Source organism: Copadichromis virginalis, linkage group LG4 (genome assembly GCF_057382275.1).
Source record: "Copadichromis virginalis isolate Kocher_CV1m ecotype Utaka linkage group LG4, C_Virginalis_male_GT1.1, whole genome shotgun sequence".
NCBI lineage: Eukaryota > Metazoa > Chordata > Actinopteri > Cichliformes > Cichlidae > Copadichromis > Copadichromis virginalis.
In genome coordinates this window covers 28,205,873-28,230,146 of record NC_140621.1, presented here as the reverse complement: position 1 = coordinate 28,230,146, position 24,274 = coordinate 28,205,873, and the positions used below count along the sequence as shown (strand labels likewise).

Here is a 24,274-nt window from a genome sequence, read left to right as displayed (position 1 = left end):
TCAGCAGATATGTGCGTCTAAACAATGTACCTTTACAGCTTATGAGGCAACTTGCTAACAAGCTGATAAGTTAGAACGCCACCCTCTCATGCAGACACAGCAACATCTTCTTCATCTTCTTTTAAATGTCATATCTGGTAAGTCTTGCAGTCAGAATCAGCATCTGAATGGACTGTTGTGCCAAACAAATTCAATTTTCCAAGATGAGCTATATAGTCTCTCTATAGGCTCCTCTTGTTTGTATTTTTATTTTAATTCAATTTTCTTGTCTTTATTTATTTATCTATATCTTTTATTATTTACAAGTCCACGTGTAATATGGCAATAGTAAACAAAAAGGGAGAGAAAATAAGTGAAAAGATGTAGAAAACAAGCAGCACTTGACATGGTAACTTCCGGCTCAAACAAACTTAACAGGACAGTGGCCAAAATCCCAGCACTGAGCTTCAGAATTAAGAGTAAAACCCAATGTGTGATATCGCAGCAGCTACAGCTTTGTTTTCTAGTTATGATCCAAACATGTTGTACACAGATGCAGAGCATTTTGAGAAAAAACATATAAACATGGAAATTACAGCAAAACTTGTACACCATTTTCAGCTTGAATGTACCCCTGCTGTCAAAAGACACGAGTCAGTCTTTGTTTGATTTAGTCATACGGAGGTCTAAAATGATTACATTTACATTGCAGTTGAAATGTTCTTGTCATCTCTGGCACACAGGTTGTTGCACTTTTGACCCAAATAGAGGGCTGGGGAACAGGAAATTGTTGCAGCTTGTTGCCTCCTTTGTGCCATGCACTTCACTCAGTTTGCCTCATAAACACTAAATAAGTACAAAATGGAGCAGTTATGCGACAGGAACTGATGCTTTTGAATAGACTTTGTACTTACCTCAGTTTACTTGACGTTTTCCAAATACTGCATTGTACACTGGTACAAAAAGGAAGCAAAAGTGGTATAATTAGTGCCACAATACTCAAATATCATTATTATAAGGTATTTACCTTACAACATAAACCACCCTGAGGCAACTGTTGTGATTTGGTTTGATTTGGCGCTATATAAAAAAAAGGTTAAATTGAGCTGAATTAGAACTCTAACAGTTCACCAACCAAAGTTTTTTAACAATTCATGATGTCATCTGATGCTTTTTTGTGTTGTTATTTTTTAATTGTGTATTTTATTTTATTCTAATGCATTTTCTTTATTCCAGTGTTCAACACTTTCGTCAGTGGTTTTCTGTTGGCTTAGCTTGGCACCCATTAAAATCACATAAAAAACTGAAAGTCACTTTTTGTTATGATCCCCGCTTTATTTGAGTCCATAAATATTGTGATATTGTTTGTGTGGCTGACCTATTCCTATTTTACTCTTCCAGCTTCCCACTGCAGTTGTTGCTGATTGTAGAGGTGTAGCTACTGTACTACTAAGCTATATAATTTCAACAAGGTGTTGATTGTGGCGCAACCTTTACCGCTGTACATGATTGTGTTTCATAGCTCAGCTATTTTCAGAGCAGTAAAACTTCACTGGTGACAACATGCTGACATAACATTTCACTTTACATTTTAATCAAGGCTGAATGGTAGAAGAGTAAACAAGCGCAGTGATGGACACATAATGTTCAGGAGGACCTATTAAATGCTGTATTTGTTCAGTGTCTGCTGAGATTTTTGGATAATGATGGCTTCTGCTGCTATCTATCATCCTCCAAAATAAATGATTAATAGCGTCAGTCCACTGACAGTCACTTTTCCAACATAAAACAGAGTGAAGAAGGAACGTAAGGGATGGACAAAAACATGTGTGGCGTGAGGCTGAGAGACTGCAGCCGCTATAATCAAATAAGGCTTCGTCTTCAGCGTGCATTTATCTTTGTCATCACAAGACTTTCAAAGGCTCAGCAACTCACGACTACTAATGTTCTGCCTTTTGTCACATCCCCAATTGCCTTTTATTAACCATTCTCCGAAAGATAACTCGGTGTGTTTAAATTTTACAGACCTACTCTGGATGTGATCTAAAATAGGTCATAATACAGGATAAAAGATCTCTGCCTTTAGCCTCAAAAGTGTAGCTAAAAAGAGACAGTACTTAGGGCTGTATATTTACTTATAAGTATTTACTTATAACTGGGATTTTCCTGCACAATCATTTCTAGGATTTACAGAGAATGATGCAAAAAAAGAGAGGGTAAATATCCAGTGAGCAGCAATTCTCTGGGTGAAAATGCCTTGTCAGAGGAGAAAGGCCAGTCTGTTTTTTAATCTGATAGGAAGATAATGCCACACAAATAACCACTCTTTACAACCAAGGTAAGCCGAAGTCTATCTCTGAATGCACAACACACCTAATTTTGGGCAGCAGCACTTCTGTCAGCTAAGAACGGGAAACTGAGGGTACAGTTTGCAAGAGTTCATCAAATTTGGAGAGTGGATGATTGGAAAAAAGTTATCTAGGCTGATGAGTTTCAATCGCTGCTGCAGCATTTGGATGGCAGGGGCAGGGTTTTGTGCAAACAACAAGAATAAGAATAAACGCATGAAAGCCATTATCCCTTATAACAGCCATTCAGACTGGTGGTAGCAGTGTGGAGGATATTTTAAGTCCCAAGTGAGCATTATTTAAATGCCGCAGCCTATCTGAAACCAGTATTGTTGCTGACCATGTCCATTATTTTATTACTAAATATGCCTAAAATACAACAAAGTGTAAAAAATGAAGAGGCCAATAAATGCATACTCCTAATAAGTGCATACTCCTTCCTAAAACAACACTCAAGATCAAATGTTTCATCTAAAACATTGAGACTGGCCTGAGGGTGGCAGCAGAGGAGAGGTCACAGAAGAGTGTTTCCCATGTATCGTGGTCATTTAATAATAAATCTGCCATGTGACAATATATTACTTTAATTTGGATGAATTTGAGTTTATTTGTTATTCTAGTGTCCAGTGTGGAAACTTCAAACATGTTACTGTGATTGGTTATATAAACTCATTAATATTGTATTCTCTTAGATTTTTAGAATTGTAAGGTATATAATATGACCACTGTTTCTTTCTTATTTTCTTTTCACTGCTGTTGTCATGGGACATTGAAGGATATGCTAAATATATTAATGTTTGTCAGCGATTTTCTGCCACGGTCTCTGGCTAATCATCAGAAAGCAAACATTAACTTGAAGAGTGTGTGTAGTGCAAATGTATTTTTGCAAATGCATGTTTGGTGCCATCTGGTGACTTCAAGCACAGGAGCTGAAGCATTTAAATCAAGGGCCGGGCATCTGATAAATGGAACACAACAGCTGCCATATTACTCGAGCTGCTTGGTGGAGTAATGAACACACCGCCAAACAAACTTATTCTGGAAGATCCCCGTGCCTTGTGAACTTATGGAAAAATATAACACTGTACTGTATTGTGTTGTGTTGTTACATAATGCAGTGTTTTTGCTAGTTACTGTACTGGAAAGAAGGAATTAACTCCTCCTCTATTCCACAGTCTGGATGGGAATTTAGTGAAACGAGCTAAAAAAGTGTGTAAAAACTGCTAATGATGTTTGGAGGTTCCCAAAGGAATGTATCACGAGTCATCACTTGTGAAAACAAGCAGCCAGTTGAGTAATCCCCAGTGACTGTAGCATCAGCCTAAGCAAGACAGAACATGAAAATATTCCACAAGCTTTGAATAGTTTTACTAAATTCATTTTTGGGGATGGAAATGGACTCATAAAAGATGGGGAAGACTAGAAATTCTAAAATACAATTTTTTTCACTAAATCTAGTAAGTATTGACATAGAAAATAACATGTGAGATAAATTTTAAACTGCAGAGGAGTAATTTTGTATGATTTTGCTAAAATATGCTGCATAATAACAACCTTATTGGAAATTTGATGCTAACCATGTAGTAAAAAATTTGCACAGTAATGTTTTTATTCCCCTGAGTAAAAGTAGAGATTACTGCTAAATCTTGTGATCATGTAATATTAGGTGCTTGCTTCTTTGTGAGATATGATTTCTCACAGTGGATGGGGTACTTTTGTTTCACGATGGACACGCCTGTGCTTGTGTTAGCACAAGCACTGTGGAGGTGTAATCACACAAGGGAGACGCTCTCTGCAAGACCTGAGAAAAAGAAGTTGACGCTGCTGTCTGGCACAACGCACATATTTTTCTCTAAAAGGTACCTAATTATGCTTACTTATAATAGGACTCGAACTTATTTCTGTCTTGGTTATCATCTGTAAAAACAACGTTTCTCTTGTTCTCGTATACTTAAGGTATACTCGTTTTCAAACACGCCTACGTCATGTTAAGTTAATTCTTATGAGAATATTATATTTGAGGAGAGATATAAACCAGCTTTTTGGAGGTAATTAATCTTTTCAGCAATTAAATGTGTTGCTGCTAGCTGGTGAACTGTCAGTGGGTATTGTTCTAAGCTTTCAATCCTGCTTCTCTTGCAGTCAAGATGCCAGAAACAGCTGAGGCTGTGTCAGCCACTCTCACCACCAACAGAAACTGCACTATAGAAATAACCAATGTCAGCGGTAGCTACTGCCTCATTAACCCCAAGTAAGTCTGCAAATGTCTTTGTCAGTTTAACACTTGTAAAACTGATTAATTGAGAAAATAAATGGATAGCATTTAGGGCCAGACCTGAATGGCTGAATGTTTACTTCATAAAACATAAATCAATGAATGACATTGCAGGAAAAACATTGTGATGAACAATGGAAACTTCACAACATTATACATTAAGTTCACTAAAATGCTGCTTCTAAGCTCTTAAAAGCAACAACAAGTGACATGTCCTGCAATTCATAATTAGGTTTGGCTGCCTAGTGTTTGTGAATCACTGTTATTAAAAAAAAAAAAAAAAGCATAACTAAGTTACATATATGTAATTATTATTTTCTTTTGCATAACAGCCATGTATAATTTGGGGGTCACCACAATCTCCACCTTGTGTTCTTTCTAATAATTCATAAACCTAAATTTCACAAGGAGGGCTCAATGGCACTGCAAGCAAAATGCAGTGCACCATCTATTATAACATTAATAAAATATTAATTTTATATAGCCACCTACTGTATTTCTCAACAATGTAATATGGATTTCCCCCCCTCCGACCACAAAAAGGAGAAAAAAATTAATAAAACACAGCAACAAAATAAATATAAACAATTCATGTCTATTGGAATCTGTGCCATCCTTCTACATTTATCTAGCTGTGGGAAGACAGGCCATATTTTGGATGGCTGGTTTTCATGTGTGACATTACTTTGCTGAGAACATCCACCTATCCATCATGCAGTGACACACACTGCCTCATTGCACATCGCATGCAGGTACACTCACTGTTGCTTAGAAGTCCACAGTAGTACTCCCAGTCACACTCCATCCATCAGCATAAGATGTTTCACCCTGGAAAGCCCAACACTCAAAAAGTAAATTGACAATCTCCACAAAAGTTACAAAAGTGTGTTTTTTCATCAAAAGTACGAGAAGTGTGACATAAAAGTTGTTAACTGATTAGTAGTGACGGTAAGGATTTATCTCTTGCTCTAATGTGTAGGGTGTACATGAAAAGTGGCTTCTGTCAACACCCGCCCCAGCCCACGATTCGTACCACCAAGACAGAAGTGTGCTCCTTCACCAAGGATGACAACACTGCCACGGGTGCCGTCGGCATTCTAACCTACGATTTGTTCCATATGCAGAGCCGGGTTTGCTCCGAGCGCATGGCGATCATGTTCTCTGTGCCTTTTGACCACAACCTGTATAAGAACCAGCTGGCCATGGGTGTGTTTGAGCAATCCCGTGCTTGTGACAAACAGCTGTATGACCGGATGTATGATGGGAAGGATCTCAGCAACTTCACCCGCTCTGAGGCAAATGGCTGTGGGCTGGAGTACAAGGCAACATATGTTGACCTGAGGGCCACAATGTCTACTGTTGGAAAAGCCATGGTTAAAGTGGAGCTCTATGATAAAATGGGTCATTAGTGTGCAGTCTACTGGTGTTCTGCTTTTCTGTGTTTTCTTGTTTTTCTAGTCGCAGAAAAATAAACTTCATTTGATTTGACGACTCTTGTCATCCTAAAAAAAAACATTTAGGAGAAGAGGAAGACTGATTTTGCTGTCATCTGTATTTTGTGTCTGCTGAAAGATATCAATATCTGACAGCCACCTCATTGATTCTCCATTAGCTTAGCTCTTGGGCTCATGTACACAGAATACTCTATTTTCGTTTATTATGGTAATAAAGCATTCAGACCCAATGCTTGTGCTACTTTGAGTGGGATATGTTTTCATTCATATGCTTTCATTATTACTGATGAACTGTAATCATTTTTTAATCTCTTATCTGGATCCGTCCAATTCTAATGAGCAACAACAGATGGAAGATGTTTTTTTAATTTCTACAAAAACAATATTGTTCTTCCTTCGCTGTTAGACTCTCCATCTTGCTTGATTGTGTGGTATTTGGAATGCAAGAGTTTCAGCAAGATACTAAGCAAAGTATCGCTCCAGAAATGTCTGTCCCAACTTGTTTGATCTGCTTTTTTTACTGTTTCACAATACAAGAGGAATGACAGTCCCAAAATACATTCATGTCTTGTTATTATAGTCTTGAAGGGCTCACCTCAGTGGTTGGGATCCAATGGGAAATTGTTGGAAACTGTTCAATTTAGCCACAGGCTAGGGTGTGGCTGTTTCATCCCACAGGGGAAAAGAGTAATATTTGTTCTCATAGTCTTCTTTTCGTGTGGGTCGTGTGTTTGGAAAGAGGGTGTGCTATCCTGTATTTAAGCAGGGTTGTACTTCAATTGGGAGGGTTTTCTGAGTGATTAATATATCCTTGGGGGGGGGAAAAAGAAAAAGAAGAAAAAGACAAAAAAAGGAAAACCAACCAGCAACTTTTACTGTTTTTGGACTTCAAGTACTAACAACGCTTCTCAGCAGGTAAGTCACTTCATTTAGGGAAAATACATTTAGAACAATGACTCTCCTAGCTCTTATAATTTGTAAGATATATAGAACTTTGATGAGGCTTTTGTTTGATTTCTTTAATGTATCTGTTGATAAAATGAGTGATCATGTTCTTTCATTTTCACTCTAACTTTATCACTGTGTAGTACTAATTATAAAGTACTGTCACTGGAGTGGTACACTCTGTTAAAAGACTGCAGCAATTCTATGTTCTCTTGTAAAATCTCATTAGCCTGTGAAATACACTATTTTTACGCAGTGACAGTCGATGTGTGCTTTTGAAGGTCAGCGTAATGATATTAGAGTACATCATCAGAGATGAGGTCGAACCTGAGTTCTATATTGTTATAAGTTTATTCCTATGATTCTCACTGCAGTTAGGAGGAAATGTTACAGGTATGAGCTGGTTGACATTTAAATTATTTTTTATTAGATCAACAGAGCTCGCAGCCACTGCAACATGACAGAGACAGCTGAAGCTGTAGCTGCTGACGTGAGCAGCAAGAGAAGTGTGACCATCGAAATATCAAATCTCGCTAACAGCTACTGCCTTATTAACCCCAGGTAAGCCCAGCCCGTGTTGTGACTTTTCGGGCTTATATGAAATACATAGAAGACCAAAAAAAAAAAAAATGTTGAATGCATTTTTCTATTTGTGTACTAATTAGGGTATACCTTGAGAATGGGGATGCATACAACCCACCGCAACCTACAGTGCGCCCTCTAAAGACAGAGGTTTGCACATTCACCAAGTCCAGCAGCAAAGCAACAGGAGCTGTTGGTGTACTGACCTATGACCTTTTCGAGAGGTCACAGAATGACTTCGCTGAGACTGTGGCTCTCATGTTCTCCGTCCCCTGGGACTACAACCTGTACAAGAACTGGTTTGCAGTGGGCATCTATAAAAGGGGCCGTAACTGTGACAAGGATTTGTACAAAGAAATGTACTACGAGAAGAATCAGCATGAACATGGGTTTGTCAGGGAGGAAGCCACTGGGTCAGGAATCAATTACATGGGTAACCGCCTAGATATCAGGGCCACTATGTGTCCTCTAGGCAAAGCTATCATGAAGGTAGAGGTGTGGGATAAGCTTCTTACACCCATGGGCCAGCAGGCATATTAAAGGGCCCCTTGATACCAGTATTTTTGTCATGTTTCCTGACAGCAGAATTCATTCTCTGCCTTCTGCTTCTTCCTGGTAGACTGTTTCTAATACAGCAGGCATTGTTGCTGACATGTGTCTGTATACCTGGATATTACCCTTCAGTAAATCTGCTTAAGATATGAATTTAGTTTGTTTATAAATTCACCCCCCACCCTCCCAGCCCCCGATCACACACACACACACACACGCACACACTGTATAATCACAGCTTCTCTCTGTTGCAATAGCATTCAGTTTTAAAATGGAATCTTTAGAAATGGAAATCAAAGGATGACTCACCGGAGGATGAGGGCATATAGCTTAATGAAATACACTGAAAGCTTGTCTTTATTTACCTTGACACTGTAGTCTGAGGAATAAAATAAACCTTTTTTCTGAAGCTATTTGTGTATGACTGTCTGTTGACTGAGTTTAGAAGATGCAAAGGGTTTAAAAAATGAGATTTCCAAAGCATGCGCCATATGCTGTGCATTTATAAAGGCTTCATAAGGATCAATCTGAAGTGGGATTGGGTGTCCCCTAAACGGGTGTCCCCTCCCCCCATGGCTGAATTCTACTTCGTCAAAGTCTTGGTATCACTTGAAAAACAATTGTATTATTTATGAAATTGTAATAGCTATTAGCTATGTTACGGCTAAATTACAAAATTTTCTGTAAAATCAAAGCATTCAATATCTCTAAAAACATGCAACGCAAGTCTGCGTTACTGGTTAGCCAAAAGATCATTCAGTATGCATGCCAAGTATCCTTGGGATAGATACTGTATGACTGGGTGAATGAGGCATGTTAAGTGCTTTGAATGGTCAAGTAGAGTAGAAAAGTGCTATTTTAGAACCAGTCCATTTACTGTTAATTTGCAGTAATAACTTGTAATGTAAGCTCATTACTTAATCTTTACGAAGCAGTAAACCTGAGATAACTTACATCTGCTTTCTTGTGATTATCATCTTGTCAAGTTGGATGAGATTTGGGTGAAGACCCTATTTTTGTAACTTGTGATACTTACTAAAAGCTTATAACTATTTAATTGGGTAGAAATTACCATCTTGTTGTGTAATGTCGTCATCAGATTTTATTTTCCAGTAATGGCACAGCCAATTCTTTGAAGAGACAGTCATTAACCTTAGGGAAATTTCCCTGTGAGCTTGTCACAAAGAAGGCACAATATCTCCTCTTAATTCACATCTTGTATGAGGTTATTATAGGTTCTGCTTATTCCGTCTACAATCTCAATACTGCCTTCCTGATTCTGTTTTCCCATTAGATTTATGGTGGTTTCGCCGTATTAACAGTTCAAACCACAAAGAAGCTCAGATCAAAGGTTCTGCACTCTGTCACCTTTGCATTTGCATAAAAGCCAAACATAGAAAAGAGGCATAACCTCAGCATGTTTAAGCACAATCCCTGAAGCACTGTTGAGTGACACTGGAGAAACGAAACAGTCCCTATAAACAGATGGGAACACTAACAAGAAACTTTTAGGTGTTTTTTTAGGTATTAACTTAAGGACAAATGCCTGCACATTCCTTTCAAATTTTCCTCTTCAATCTCTCCTTAGCATTTACTATACCTGTGCACACAAGTACACATTTATTATTTGCATCATACTGTTTACTGCATGTGTTTGTGTAAGTGTGCTCCAGTATTTGCATCTACATTAGTATGTACAGTATGTGTTTGCACCCTTTTGTGGTGAGCATCTCTTAGTCTGGATACGCACCTGCGCCTGCAGATATTTCATATCAAATGCATTCTTTTGTGCATTCTTTTGTGCATTATGCGATTTGTATTTTGAAGTGAAAAAAATCTTTGGAGAACAGTGCAGGATTAGACCCTTAAGCAAGGAAGAAAAGATATGAGAATTTTTTTTTCTAGGTAGATAAATATAAGAGGCTCAGCATTTGAGGACTGAAACAGATGCTAAACACGAGGGAATCTGACTACTTTTCTGATAAAACCTTCTGTTCCAATCCTTCCCGGATGTTAAGAGGCAAGGGAAGTGAATAAAAGCACGAGAGGAGCAAAGTCAACATGTCTTTTTATGAGACATATATCAGCTGATCACATTTAAACGACTGCAAGGTTCTAGTTACAAACACTACAGGAAGTTGAGAAAAAATTTTTTAAAGCACACAGCAACTCAAATAAAATTGGAAAACATGGGAAAATATAAAAACTGTTATTTATTTGCATTTTTAGGAAGCATTTTTACTTTATAATAGCATTTTCTGCATTATTATATCACAAATAATAATTATTGAATTCATTTCTGGCACTACTAATATAGTGGCTACATTTTTCATCAAGTTTCCCTTTATTTTTAGAAAAAGAAAAGAAGACACATGAAGCTTTGGAAAGGAGTGGCTTCCTTTCCATAATCCCCACCTGTTATTTCCTGTGTCTATTTAACATATTTTTTGATAATTCATTCTTAATATTAAATTTCAGCTTCCAGTTTATTTTGTTTTACAGTGATTCTAATCGCCAACAGTGTTTAAGAAATATATTTGTCAATCTGGTCGTGCAAAAGAAATTTCCATGATCTAAAGTTTGACCGTGGGCCTATACCTCTGTGTAAAAATCACCCAGGTTATAATCAGCTGCATAAAAGATATTATTGCCCCTTAAAATAAACAGGCTTCTACTTAAAAAGGTTAGTTTTTCAGCATCGTCAACAACAGAATAAGCTCTCAAAGACTGCCATCTAGAGGCCTCCTACATATATTATCTCACACAATTACCTGCTCTAAGCATTTTAGAGACAGCTGGGGGAAAGTATTTGGGTAAAAACCTTTTCTAAACTCTACAGTTTGTATACGACATTCATAATATAATATGTCCCATGAATAGCTATTTCAAATTCTTGGTTTTAAGAGGTAAAGCTGGCTTTGTGTCCTTCAGAAACTGATTACTCCGTGTCTCCTTCTCCTACCACCAGCTACAAACATGTCTTGACATCCAGCAGTGTCTGGTACACTTTGATAGTTTGCTGTGCATCTGACCTGATGTGTGTCAGGCTGGTACCCAACACCTGCAGCCCCAACTCTGGAGCTCAGTTTCAGGCTTCAGTCTCAGTCAGGTTCAGTTTCTGTAAGAGTGGGGGAAAAGGGGGAAGGTTGGCTTACACAGACGTGCTTGTTTGTTTTGTTTTCGAAGATTTATGCGGTTTATATTTCACAAACTCTTAATAATTCCTTTAAGCTGATACATGAAGGTCAAATGTCATGTTATTCCTGGCAGGGAACTGTCATACCATTTTAGTTTGTTATTTTTGAATCTCTCAGCATGTAGAGTGACACAGATGTGTATCATGTAACAATACCGATAGCCTGAAGGAAAACACTTAGGTGTTCTTTATTTTCAGAAGTTTTACATTAACAAAATCATTCTTGATGCTTTGAATCCTCTAAATATTTTTAATCTTGTAAAAAAGGATAGCGATTTGAATTTGAAACGTTCAGCTTTTTTTTTTTATTAACACTAAGCATATTCATTTAAATTTGAATTTATCCTGTCAGTCGACCTACTTTCCTTTTTATACCTTTAAGAAAATAAAATTTCAATGCAATAACCCCCACATAAAATTGCTCCATAAAGTAGCTAGAATTGATATTTTTATGCAAAAAGCATTAAGAAAGGATATTTGTAGTGATGACCTCACAGAAAAAAAATAGTTAAAATAAGTGAAACCAGGCTTCCCTTCACACTGAAGCATTCCCATGATTCCCAGCTCATTATTGGTTATCCTGCTTGAACACTTGGTTTTTTGACTGTTTGTTTTTTTTGCTCAGAATTGCTCACAATATCCAGCTGTTTTGAATAAAAAGCACACTTATTGTTTCTGCCCAGGGCAAATTGGCAATTAAAGTAGCAGGTTTAGTGAACAATGTTCAGTATCTGCTGGATACAACAAAGAAGGCGTTTTCTCACAAGTTTGCAGTATCAGCTGAAAAACAATGTGTGTTTACAGTTCATATATATATATAATTTGCTTTTTCAGGGATAAATGTCTCAGGTTCCTCATCAAACTGTTGATCTGCAGGCTGCTGCAGGCCTTGCTCCTTTTCATCATCACTGGAGAACTGATGTTTCTGGCTCTTTTCATTTTCATTTTCAGCTGGCAGTGAAACAAGGTTATCCATGCTTCATATTTCTTTGAGTTTATTCTGACTGATCTAGCAGCCGTTTTCATGTCAAACCTAGCTGAATGTACAGTCATCTGCTGCCAGCATGGTGTCAGCCAGCTGAAGGGTCAGCTCTGACACAGCAGTACCAGCTGCCTGGCTCTCACACAACAAAGTAATTACTCATGTCACACTGAATGACTCGCATCAGTGGGTGCGATCTTTAATTTTCATCAAATCTGGACAAACTCCAGTGTGTATGTGTGGCAATAATCTAGCAAGTGGGGAAAAAAACATGTGTCATGCAGAAAAAGTTTATTAGGCATCAGGACATCTATAAATCAAATTAAATATCACTAATTGATCAAGAACCTGATATAGGCTGACTTAAGATTCTCCCTTTCATCAGTCATACATGAATCCCCAGTCACACTATCAAGGGCACATATGAAAGCCTGCAGCAGTTGATAGATGCCCTAACATGCCCTCATTCCAACCACACTGCCAGATCACTGGGGTATAATAAACAGAGCACTTACCCTGACGCTGTACATATCGTAGCAGGGGACTTCAATCACGCAGACTTAAAAAGAGCAATCCCCAAATTCCACCAGCACGTCAAGTGTGCCACTAGGGGTGACAAGATTCTGGACAAAGTTTATTCCAACATCAAAATGGGCTACAGGGCCAGACCTTTGCCACATCTGGGTCAGTCTGACCACTTGTCACTGTTTCTAATCCCTGCATATGCCCCCCTCAAGAAAACTGCTCTTACCATCACAAAGAATATTACCATATGGCCAGAGGGTGCCTCTCAGCAGCTGCAGGACTGTTTTGACAGGACTAACTGGGATATCTTTGAACATCAGGACTTGGAAATGTTCACAGACGGTGTCCTCTGCTATATAAAACACTGCATAGACACTGTTACAGCAGTCAAACCGATCTGGGCTTATCCCAACCAAAAGCCCTGGATGACCCGGGAGGTCAGGCAGCTGCTGAAGGAGAGGAACATTGCGTTCAGGTCTGGCAACAGGGATTACTACACCACAGCCCGATCCAACCTGAAGAGAGGCATCAGAGAGGCAAAGGGGGACTATAGGAGGAGGATCGAGGACCATTTGAAGAGTAATACCAGCCGGCAGGTGTGGCAAGGCATCCAGCACCTAACCAACTATAAGATCAATCTCGGAGCTGCGGACGGTGACCTGGAGCTGGCAGAGGAGCTGAATATCTTCTTTGCCCGCTTTGAGACCAGGGTACCGGAGGTATTGGAGCCACAGCAGCAACACGCCACCCATAGCAGCACCACCCTCACCCTGGAAGAGCACGAGGTGAGGCGCATGCTGCAGGCTGTTAACCCGAGGAAGGCGGCGGGTCCTGATGGTGTGCCAGGTCGAATATTGAGGGATTGTGCAGGACAGCTGGCTGGGATCTTCACCAGGATTTTCAACAAATCCCTCGCACAGGCGACTGTCCCACTCTGCCTGAAGTCCTCCACCATAGTCCCCTTGCCTAAGAAGCCCCACATCACCGGCCTGAATGACTACAGACCGGTGGCACTCACCCCAGTGGTAATGAAATGCTTTGAGAAGCTGGTCCGCAGACACATCACAGCAGCCCTGCCCCGCAGCCTGGATCCACACCAGTTTGCCTACAGAGCAAACCGATCCACGGAAGACGCTGTAGCCACAGCACTCCATGCTGCATTAACTCACCTGGAAGAGCATGGTAGCTATGTGCGGATGCTCTTCGTGGATTACTGCTCAGCTTTTAACACCATCCTTCCACACAAACTGGTGGCCAAGCTACAAGACCTGGGGCTTCCATACAGCACCTGCATGTGGATCAACAGCTTCCTCTCGGGCCGTAGACAGAGAGTCAGAGTTGGCCATCACACATCCTCAGCCCTGAGTCTCAGCACTGGCTCACCCCAGGGCTGTGTGCTCAGTCCACTGCTCTACTCTCTCTACACACACGACTGCACTCCTCGCCACCACAGCAACATCTTTGTGAAATTTGCAGATGACACCACAGTGGTGGGGCTCATTTCCAAGGGAGACGAGTCTACGTACAGAGACGAGGTGGAGCAGCTGACGTCATGGTGTAAGGCCAATAACCTCCTCCTCAACACTTCAAAAACCAAAGAACTCATAATAGACTTCAGAAGGAAAAAGGCAGAGATCCAACCACTATTCATAAATGGGGACTGTGTAGAAAGGGTGGCAAGCTTCCGCTTCCTGGGAGTCAATATAGAGGAGAACCTTTCCTGGAGTGTGAACACCTCCGAGCTGCTGAAAAAGGCCCAACAGAGACTGTACTTCCTGAGAATTCTCAGGAGGAATAACATCACACAGAGACTGCTGGTGTCCTTCTACAGAGCCACCATTGAGAGTGTTCTAACTTACTGCATATACATCTGGTACACTAGCTGCACAGGGGCTCAGAGGAAAGCACTCCAAGGGATCATTAACACCGCCCAAAAGATCACTGGCTGCCCTCTCCCCACACTGGAAGTTCTACACAACGCCCACTGTTTTAAAAAGGCCCAAAACATCATAAAAGACACCTCACATCCTGGCCACTCCCTGTTCGAACTGTTGCCCTCAGGCAGACGGTACAGGGCAATCAGAGCAAGGACTAATAGACTCAAACACAGCTGTTATCCAACTGCAATAACACATCTGAATACTACAAAAAAATGTCCATCACGCCACTCTTGTGTTAATCTATGCACGGTCTGAAGCATGTGTGTGGGAATGTATGTGAATGTTTTACTGTTATATCTTATTAGTATTTTAAGTATTCTATCTATTTTATTTATTGAATTTTATTGTTTTATTTATATTTTGATATTGCTAGGGATGATGCAATGATCGGGGACCATTCTTAATTTCGTTGTTCTCATGACAATGACAATAAAGTTTCTGATTCTGATTCTGATATTGCAGTCATGGGTTCCCATAGTGAGATGATCCAGAAGCACCTAACAAAGAGCCAAAACTCAACACCGTCAACCAGGTGCACAGCTGAGGCTCACTGGTCCCTCCTACTGAGAGAGAGGGGGGCAGTGTATCTTTTTTTTGCTCTAAAAAGTTTATTTCAGAAATACATGTTGGTGTGTTCATGGCTTTTCTATGAGAATTAGTTTAACTAGAAACTAATTCCAAAACAAGGTTAGGTTTGATAAAAAGGCTGTTTACATTTTATGCTCTGTAAAATCTAAATGCAATCAGAATGTAATTATTTGAAAATATCTTAAAACAAGAGTTCATTCACAATGGAACACAGAAAACTTGGTTTAAACTGGGAGATTTTACAATTTCATTAAAAAAAATATTAGCTAATTTTTCATTTAAGTACAGGAACATGTTTAGAGAAAGTTGGAACAATGGCAAAAAGTTCTGGGAAAGTAAATGGTACTAAAAAGAATCAGCTGGAGGAACATCTTGCAGCTAATTAGGTGAATTGGAAACATGTGACTAACATGATTGGGTATAAAAAGAGCATTTTAGAGAGGAAGAATTTCTCAGAAGTAAAGATGGGTAGATATGTATAGTAATTTCTGAATGTATAGGGGTGGAATTAGTAGCTTACACATCTGGAAAGACACCTTCAGTGCTGAAAGATATATACAGGTTTTAGATTAACATATGGTCCCATCCCATTTAGGGATTTCAGTGCAATTCAGGTAATTTTATATAGTGCCACATCACATATTTGGTGATTTGGCACTATATAAAAATTTGGTGATTTGGCACTGTATATAGTGCCAAATCACAACACCAGTTGTCTGAAGGCAGTATATGCTGCATTCTGTATCAACTAAAGGCTTTTCAATGAGCCTTTAGAACTCCCTGATAATAATGAATTGCAACAATCCAGCCTAGAAGTAATAAATGCATAAACTAGGTTTTCAGAATCACTCAGGGATAGGATATTTCTATTTTTAGACATTTTGCGCAAAATGCAAGAAGGCAGTCCTTCTACATATTTGTTTAATTTGCATATTTAAGAACATATCCTAGAGCTGAGGTAATGCCATACAGAGCAGGTATCTGGTTGGACACCATGTTTCTATGATTTCTAAGGTCAAGTTTTATTTGAATTTAGAAGCAGAGATTAGTGTCACCCAGGTCTTTTGTCTTTGAAACATTCCTGTAGTTTAACTAGTTGTTGTGTGTTTCCTCTGGCTTCATGGATGGATAAAGCTGGGTATCTTCTGCATAGCAATGAATATGTATGCCGTGTCTTCTAATAGTACTGCCGAGGAAAGTATAATATAAATAGAATTGGTCCCTGCACAGAACCTTGTGGAACTCCGTAATTAATCTTAGTGTGTGAACAACACTCCTCATGCGCATTAACAAATTAGAGTCTATTCGATACATATGATTCAACCCACTACAACTACGATTTCTGCAGTAAACTATTGTGATCGATTGTATCAAACTGCACTGAGGTCTAGCACGACAAGCATAGAGATGACTCCATTATCATAAGAAGAGTATTCATAACCTTACTAATGCTGTCTGAAACTCTTCAAATTAACCGTTTCTCTGCAGATTAGTTAACTGTTTCACAACTACTCTTTAAATAATTTTAGAAACAAAAGGAAAGGTAGAGATGAGCCTATTAGCTAAGTTAGGTCAAGTGTTCCTTTTTAAGTGTAAACTCTTTTTGAAAAGTCAAAATGAGCTAATATGTTTCTTAAAATATTGCAATCAAATCATTGCATTTTTTTTACTTAAATTTTTCAACTCAAAACAGGGTCCCTATGAAAATGCATTTGGATCAGCCGATTTATACTCAGCATATTATCTAATAGTACTGTGGTATATCTAAGAGGTTGGAGAAGAAACTATTGACTTCATACACTTGAAACGATTCCTGTTGAAATGATAGTTCGTGGCGCTACTACAAACCAATCCCAGATCCCTCAGAGAACATGTGTTGTTGATACATATTTAATATGTACATGCCTCTAAAAATAGAAACATTCAGAAGTATGTCACTATTTTTCTTTGTTTTATTGATGTGATGGGAAGCATCTCCCTTACTAAAGTGAGACACCCACAATGTCTTCCAGGAAGTTTTGATTTTGTTATGCTTTTGTTTTGAAGTCCATTAACCACTCTCTTTTTTGAGGTCAGCTTCCTGAAGGCCTGATTCATGGAGTGCACACACGATTACGGCCTAATGATGCTCACCTGAAAGGAGTTCTCCAATTATCCACTGCTAGTGGGTTAAACCATCAGATGAGAGCTGAGGGTGGGATCGGGCTGAATCTTCAATTTGGTTTGATTTAGTTAGTTTGCATATTATTTAGCTGGGGTGTGTTTGTAGTCAGATATATGTGAGCTGTGTTAAAATAACTACAGTATTTGTCTTTTGTAGCTGGACTGTGTCAGGGGAAATCTTTTAAATTTTATTGGTGGTGGTATGACCTGCACCTATTTAAGGAGGGGTTTTCTGAGCAGCTGCATTGGTCATTTTTAGATGTGTCACTGGTGAGCGTGTTAAACCTCTGTATGTGTAAAAGAAATATATTCAGAGCTCTGAGCAATGACTGTTTTTCCCCATTTGGTCCCCTTCACATTACCTTGCGAGCACTACATATATCTATTTGTTTATATGGTTTGGCTTGTTTGTGGTATTTTTATTACTGTTTTAAGCCATTAAATAGCAGCTTCATTGCCCGATGATATTGATCATTGGGCAGGTGGTGCCTTTAGTGCACTTGTATGTAGTTCCATGCACTTAATTGTGCCCATTTGCCAAAACATGCTGTTCCAGAAACAAAGGATTAAAAACCCAACAATGGGTTAACAGAGCCAAATACTGTCAAGCCTTGCATTGCTGTGATAGTAGAGATGAAGAAAAGATTATTAACAGGCTCCACTGTGTACAGGACTTTTGTGCTTAAGTATTTTCATGAAAAAATCAGTGTTTTTTTCCTTTCTTTGTTTTTTCTTGTGTTGTTTTGATAGTGGTGTCTGTGTTCAAAATTTACTTGTTTATGTCTGTTTGTCAGTTTTTAATAGAACCACCAGAGGGCAAAATTTCTTTCCTGAAACATTTTAAAGCTCATGTACAACTATTGGCCCTTTGTGTATAGAATGTATGTTAATATTTTGTGATTGATAAAACATGACTGATGTTGATTGCAGAGTCTCATCTTGCGCAATGGCACCAGAAAATGTATTTCCTGGCTCTAACTATAAGACGTAACGCAAAGTTGGATGAGATCAGAAGGGGGTGGGGAGGGTGAGAATGACCCGACATCTAGAGAGGAAGAAGGTCACTAAACACATTTTCCCACCCAGTCCTGCCAAACACACACACATAGACGCACACACAAATGCAGGCCCACCCTGTAGTGTTTTGTGTGCCAGATGAGGGCGTGATACATGACTGTTGTCACTGCTTCCTTCACTACCTCAGCACTTGAAGAGCACAGCAACTGCACTGCAATATACTGATCACTAAAGAGACAGTGAAACACTGACTAGAGCAAAAAGCAAGACCATCTGCCTTACACACAAGGGAAAAGGGTGTTTAATCAAATAGCTGCAAAGGTGAAAGGGTAATTTCACAAGAATGGTACTGTATTTACAAGTCATAGTAAGCATACAACTGTAGATTTATTGGTTTAAAATATAAAAAATAAAAATGCATACAGTTCATGGCATGAGAGCAGGCAGGATGTACTTTCACAGTAAGTCCATGAAGTCCTGACAATAGCAGAAATACATAAGAGTATATAAATACACATTTTTGTTCTAAATCTGAAAGCACTTATAGTGGCTTTATTGTCATTCAGGGATAAAGATAAGACTTTTATCTTTTTGTCATTGTTCAGTGTTTGTCACAATTCTGTGCAGGCAACTTAAAATGTCTTTTGTCTGGAGGGAGATACGATTTTCTTTTAACCAGCTTCTCATCACATGAGTATGAAGATTACTTACAGTTAATAAAAACAGGCCTCGACCCTTTGAACAATTTGCGTGCTGTGACTTGAATAACTAGATCCATGCATATGGTTAACTTCTTCTCCTCCCTACACATACACACTATTGAGTGTTTAGGACCTTTGTCAAAGATCAGATATGAACATCTTTCTCCTTTTCAGAATTAAAAATCATTTAGTTTCTAAATGCTGTCTTCATAAATATATTTTATATTTTTAGGCTCAAAGTTTAACAGCAAAAAAACTAACAAAACATTGTCTATGAATGCAAAAGCAGCTCAGTAATAAACTTTACCTTGTCTTTCATCAGCCCGAGTGTCTTGCATAAAACAAAGTGTCAATACAAATTTTGTTTCTACTTTTACAAGCTCCGGAGCTTTCGTCAGGCTAATCACAAATATTGGTTTCTCCAGTATAAATGAAATACTGTGAGCAAACAAGAGATGACCAATGCTTCAAGCAACGGCCAACTCTAGTGTCAAGTGGTTTAAAACAAAACATTTTTGTCACAGTAAATGAGATACAGTATAGTACAGAACATAGTTTCTGACAGTGTTTGTCTGTATTAAGAAGTATGTCACCTAAGAGAAACAGCTGTGATGCCACAGAACATTATCTCTGAGATAGACATAGTTGGCACTATGTGGCTAATTTAAGTTGTGAAGTGCAGAAGATCTAAAGATTCAGTCTCTGCTGAGATGAAAGTGTATGAGCAGTCTGTAAACAAGGTTAGGGGAAAAGAGAGAACATAGCTGAGCAGAGATTTTAGGTTATCAGGAGTTGCCATCCCCATTTTTGGTCTTAAGTACCACCAGGCTAACCATGACAGGGATCAGGCAGATGGGCGTGATGACCAAAGCAAACATGATGGCAGGTGGTGGGTCACTTAGCTCATCTGTGGGACAATCCTTGAAAAAAAGGGAATGAATGTCCAAAAAGGTCTGTTCCACCACACGGTTGGGCCATGGGATGAAGTATAAGTCACATATGTCTTCTGTACACATGCTTAGGTTGCTGTACCAACTGAATAGAAGGAGAACATGAAAAGTAAATTAGAAATTGGCATTTAAACAAAAAACATTCATTTTAAATATAAATGCACCCTACTTACCTGTTTACCTTACTCCAAACGCACCAGTCGGTTTCGTTCAGTGATGCCATTGCAAGCTTAAAACTTTGCACACAGTAAACAGCAAACATGTCGGAGAGGCAGCCCATTCCATCTGACTCATCTTCACAAACTACAGAGCAGAAGAGAAGAATCAACAACAACAAAAAAGGGGGGAAAGGGAAAAAGAAAGTGGCTTTAAAAATGAGTTGTACATAAAACAACTTCTGCAAGACTCCCTTTATCAAATTATATATGAAGATATATGATTATGTATGTTTAGAAGGTTATGCCGCTTACCAAACTGTCCAGTGGCATCTGAAAGAGAAGAAAAAACACTTTTTAGCTTAAAAACATGTACATGAAGCAGTAAGTCTCTCCAAATCTGCCATGTAAGCCCTTCCTAATTCAGTTCATTAAAAAACGCATCTGTCCAAGCAAATCGGAGTACCATGGGAATTTTTAGTCTACTTTAGATAATGAATTCTTTCCACATCTCTAGCACAGAGGCAGGCACTTTCATATATAAAAGGGAGACCACACACTCACCGAAGAGAAAGGAGAGGAATAACCCTATGAAACCAAGTGCTCCCTTCATGTCAGAAAAAATGAATAAAGGTGTGTTTTCCCCAGCGTATAACCATGTATAAAAAACCAAAACTTCTTAGACTTCGCACAGCGAGGCATAACAGGAAACCCGACAGGATGGAAGAGAAGCAGTGCAATCTTCGGTTACCAGATGTCCAAACAATGTTACCCGCGGTTACCAGATGTTCTTCGAAGATCTGTCTGATGGCCCTGCGCCTTGGCAGCAGCTCTCCCCCTCTCTAACACACGTTTCTTTAAAAATTTCTTCCGCTTTTAAAGGGGTGGAGGCAACAAAGATTGTCCTCTCCATTCTCCCAAATAAAAGGGAGCACACCCAAGCTGGGGCTGGACTCACATCTGAAAACCCTTTACTCTTTAACTCTTGTTCTGCTTTTTAGTCTCAGTTTCTCACAGTCGAAGGCCTGGCCAGCTCACAGCATGTGATTTATTTGCCTTTTGGGCTGCCTCTGCCAAATAGGAAACATAAGTAAACATTTAGGACTTAGCGTTTCGGGGTGGATGTAATCATGACTCTGCAGGGTGTGCTCTGCAGACAGCCATGATTTCATATTTAGGTTAATTTGACCAAACCTGGAAAGAGTTGTTTCTCAGAGTTGACCAGCTGTTTAAAGGGCCAACTATCGTTACGCGTGCATGCTAGTAGGAAAACATTCTGTAATTAACGCTACAAGTACGGGAAATCTTGCTCATGTGTGTGATACATCTGGAAGATAGTTTCTCACTGTCCCTACTCACCACTTAAAAAAAAAAAATTGTGTGCAAGAGAGGTGCTTTCACTGATTGAATTAAAAATGAAATCTATGGTTTAGGGTTTCTCACAACCAGCTTGTTAATTTATGACACTAAATCCATATGTTCGGCCTCTCACAACATCTGTTTGCCAAGCAACCTTTTGATTTAGTAATGACATCAGGAAATGTGTTCTCTTTTTTTTTTCCAGCGGGTGGGGGGCTCAGAGTTGAGAGCACTGGCAGGGGGAGGAGGGGGACAGTCGGGGGATACAGGAAAAAAGGAAAAAAAGGAAGGCACAGGATGAGGAACAGTGAAAGGGGCGCTGCTCCAATGTTCTAGTTGTTTCACAACTCAGAGTTCATGCGTTGATCACAGACGTTGTGTGGGGTGAATGACGAACAAATTTAGGAAGTCGAGCCAGGTGGGGGCTGCTCGTGATGAGGTTTCAGTTAACCTCCAACCCCAAACCATTACGGGCCTCATGTCCACTGACGTTGACCCCTTACTGGTAGAGACCTCCCCAGGAGTTTGTCTTGGATTCTCATGGTAATACACAAGGACAAATCTTGGCAGAAAAAAGGATCCCTGAGTTCTGCTTTTCTGGTTTGTCAGTTCCAGACCAGGCAAATAAGTTTAGAAATGTAATCCAAAGCAATTCCTCAGAGGACACAATTACATAAACCCTATTTGGAACTGTAAAAATACAAAATCTAGGACATATAGACATAGATGTATAGCTGTCAGTCTATAATAAAGTGACAGAGAAAATGTATGCACTTACTAAGAGTCATCATCCTGTCTGTTGAGTTAAACTCTGCAAAGAAAGGGTATCAGTTAGTGAGCAGTCATGCATGAATTTTGTTTCTTCCTTGGTTTGTTGCTTATTTCTGTAAATGTACTTACCTACTGTTACTGTCGGACGCACAGTTACCTTTTCTTCACTTTGACATACCACTGCTGTGCTTGCTGTAATAAGAGGAATAAAATAAAGACCTGAACACTGGAATATAACTGTTGATTTAAAACACCACAATATTTTATACGTGCAAATAATCTTCTATATGTAGTTTGCAGGCCTGACTGGGGCAGTAAAGGAAATAACATGCCATGGTGAATGAACAAATGAGTGCATCCTCCCTTTGTCTAGCCCTTTTCTAGGGAAATCTTAATGTGTTCAACTCAAAAGCTCATCCCATGTGATCACGGTCTTATTGCGCGAAATAAATAAGTAATTGACTGAAATATTTTATTAAAGACTCGTGACAACTGCATTTAAAAAAAATGCAACAAGATTCATAAAAATATCCTCCTAAAGTAAAAAAAAACTGATCCAAGACAAATCAGTTGTCTTGGGCTGATCACAATTACTCTGTGACCCTTAATCCAAACTGTTTCAGTGTAAAACTCAGTCATGGCATTGACTAAACTCCTTACTAAAATCTACTAATTACTAAGTTTTCTTTGAATTCTTACTGAGAGGTGAGTTCTTGGAAAAGTTAAAAGATTAAGTCAGAATAATAAAAATTAGGATAGCATAAAGCCTTTACTTACCCCAGATGAAAAAAGGCATAAAAACTCTGAAATACATAACTAAGAATCTGGTGAGTGTCATTTTGCCTAATGTTCTTCTCCTCTTCCCTGATGGGTAAGAATTACATATCTCAACCTTTTGCAGGAAGGCTGTGTAAAGCAACAGGAAGCCCTCATTTCCTAGTAGGGGCGGACTCACCAAATGGGGCAAAGAGCCTCTGATAAAGTTAGGACTATTGCGGCCCATTGGTGCAGGACTATCAATCTCTCTCTCTCTTCATCTATTTCCTTAGTTTGTCCCACCCTCTGTTTTCAGGGGCCACACTTTGTCCTGGTTTTTCTCTTCCCCACTTTCTGCCTCTTTATTTATCATTGCAAGCAGAATTTTATTGCAAACATGGTTTCCAGCTGCAGGAGTTTCTGATCAAATGCAAGCTATGTTAGACTGACAGGATACATGCTGCTGACAAGTCGCTTTTCATGTCTTGCATAAATAAAGATTTAGAGAAGTAAATGTTTTAAGTCAATTATTTTTAGGAGAAACACACAGGGTTGCAAATCACAAGGAAGAGATACTTTTTTAGCTTATTGTTCAGAAATATCAGACAAAGTTTTAATGAATCTACAGTTAATCTACATTTTTTTAGGTTATAGATTCATATTTCATTACTGTGGAGCAACTGACTAACCGTGGGTAAAGAATATCTATCTATCTCAATAAACCTCTGTGGTAAAGAGAGGTGGCTGGAATATCCAGTATGAAATTGATGCGCGTCACTGAGGGATGAGTACTCTTTTTCAGCTGCTAGGCTTGGAAGAAATCCAAGTAGCAGAGGCCAAAATTGCTTCCACATTTCATTTCAGTTAAAAGAGGCCACTGTTTTACATGTAATGGACTGAACTTTAAAAATCCAGCATATAGAAGCTTAAATATTGAACTTGGAGTGTGAACGAAGTGGAGCACGAAGCATATTTGAAATGTAAGTAAGTAAACATTTACTTTGACACGTGTTCTACAAAAATGAATGCTTCTACA

General features: G+C 39.1%; 3 protein-coding genes across 4 annotated transcripts; 2 read left to right on the top strand and 1 right to left on the bottom strand.

Moving 5' to 3' along the window:
• The first annotated feature begins 4,065 nt into the window (after positions 1–4,065).
• Positions 4,066–6,288, top strand: LOC146711727 (uncharacterized). Its single transcript, XM_085455464.1, has 3 exons — positions 4,066–4,186; positions 4,470–4,578; positions 5,582–6,288. The coding sequence occupies exons 2-3, from the start codon at positions 4,475–4,477 to the stop codon at positions 6,009–6,011; spliced, it is 534 nt and encodes a 177-aa protein (XP_085311590.1). The 5' UTR covers positions 4,066–4,186; positions 4,470–4,474; the 3' UTR covers positions 6,012–6,288.
• Positions 6,289–6,753: 465 nt separating this feature from the next.
• Positions 6,754–8,544, top strand: apnl (actinoporin-like protein). Its single transcript, XM_085455463.1, has 3 exons — positions 6,754–6,971; positions 7,432–7,562; positions 7,667–8,544. Exons 2-3 carry the CDS (start codon positions 7,459–7,461, stop codon positions 8,121–8,123), a joined length of 561 nt encoding a protein of 186 aa, XP_085311589.1. The 5' UTR covers positions 6,754–6,971; positions 7,432–7,458; the 3' UTR covers positions 8,124–8,544.
• Positions 8,545–19,904: 11,360 nt separating this feature from the next.
• On the bottom strand, positions 19,905–23,407 carry ramp2 (receptor (G protein-coupled) activity modifying protein 2). 2 transcript variants are annotated; one of them, XM_085454686.1, is made up of 6 exons: positions 23,260–23,407; positions 22,612–22,674; positions 22,490–22,522; positions 20,668–20,685; positions 20,371–20,500; positions 19,905–20,282 (listed from the first exon to the last, which is right to left on the bottom strand). In XM_085454686.1, exons 1-6 carry the CDS (start codon positions 23,318–23,320, stop codon positions 20,033–20,035), a joined length of 555 nt encoding a protein of 184 aa, XP_085310812.1. In that variant the 5' UTR covers positions 23,321–23,407; the 3' UTR covers positions 19,905–20,032. The 2 variants fall into 2 exon arrangements, with proteins under 2 accessions (XP_085310812.1, XP_085310813.1); XM_085454687.1 differs by lacking the exons at positions 22,490–22,522; positions 22,612–22,674; positions 23,260–23,407 and adding an exon at positions 20,917–22,452.
• Positions 23,408–24,274: the final 867 nt, after the last annotated feature.

Excerpts from the sequence above, each read along its gene's own strand:
- LOC146711727 (XM_085455464.1), top strand. The coding sequence starts at position 4,475 with ATGCCAGAAACAGCTGAGGCTGTGTCAGCCACTCTCACCACCAACAGA. Across the intron at positions 4,579-5,581 it reads TACTGCCTCATTAACCCCAA|GGTGTACATGAAAAGTGGCT; the intron begins GTAAGTCTGCAA and ends TCTAATGTGTAG.
- apnl (XM_085455463.1), top strand. The coding sequence starts at position 7,459 with ATGACAGAGACAGCTGAAGCTGTAGCTGCTGACGTGAGCAGCAAGAGA. Across the intron at positions 7,563-7,666 it reads TACTGCCTTATTAACCCCAG|GGTATACCTTGAGAATGGGG; the intron begins GTAAGCCCAGCC and ends TGTACTAATTAG.
- ramp2 (XM_085454686.1), bottom strand. The coding sequence starts at position 23,320 with ATGACACTCACCAGATTCTTAGTTATGTATTTCAGAGTTTTTATGCCT. Across the intron at positions 22,675-23,259 it reads TATGCCTTTTTTCATCTGGG|CAAGCACAGCAGTGGTATGT; the intron begins GTAAGTAAAGGC and ends CTCTTATTACAG. Across the intron at positions 20,283-20,370 it reads GTTTGGAGTAAGGTAAACAG|TTGGTACAGCAACCTAAGCA; the intron begins GTAAGTAGGGTG and ends CCTTCTATTCAG.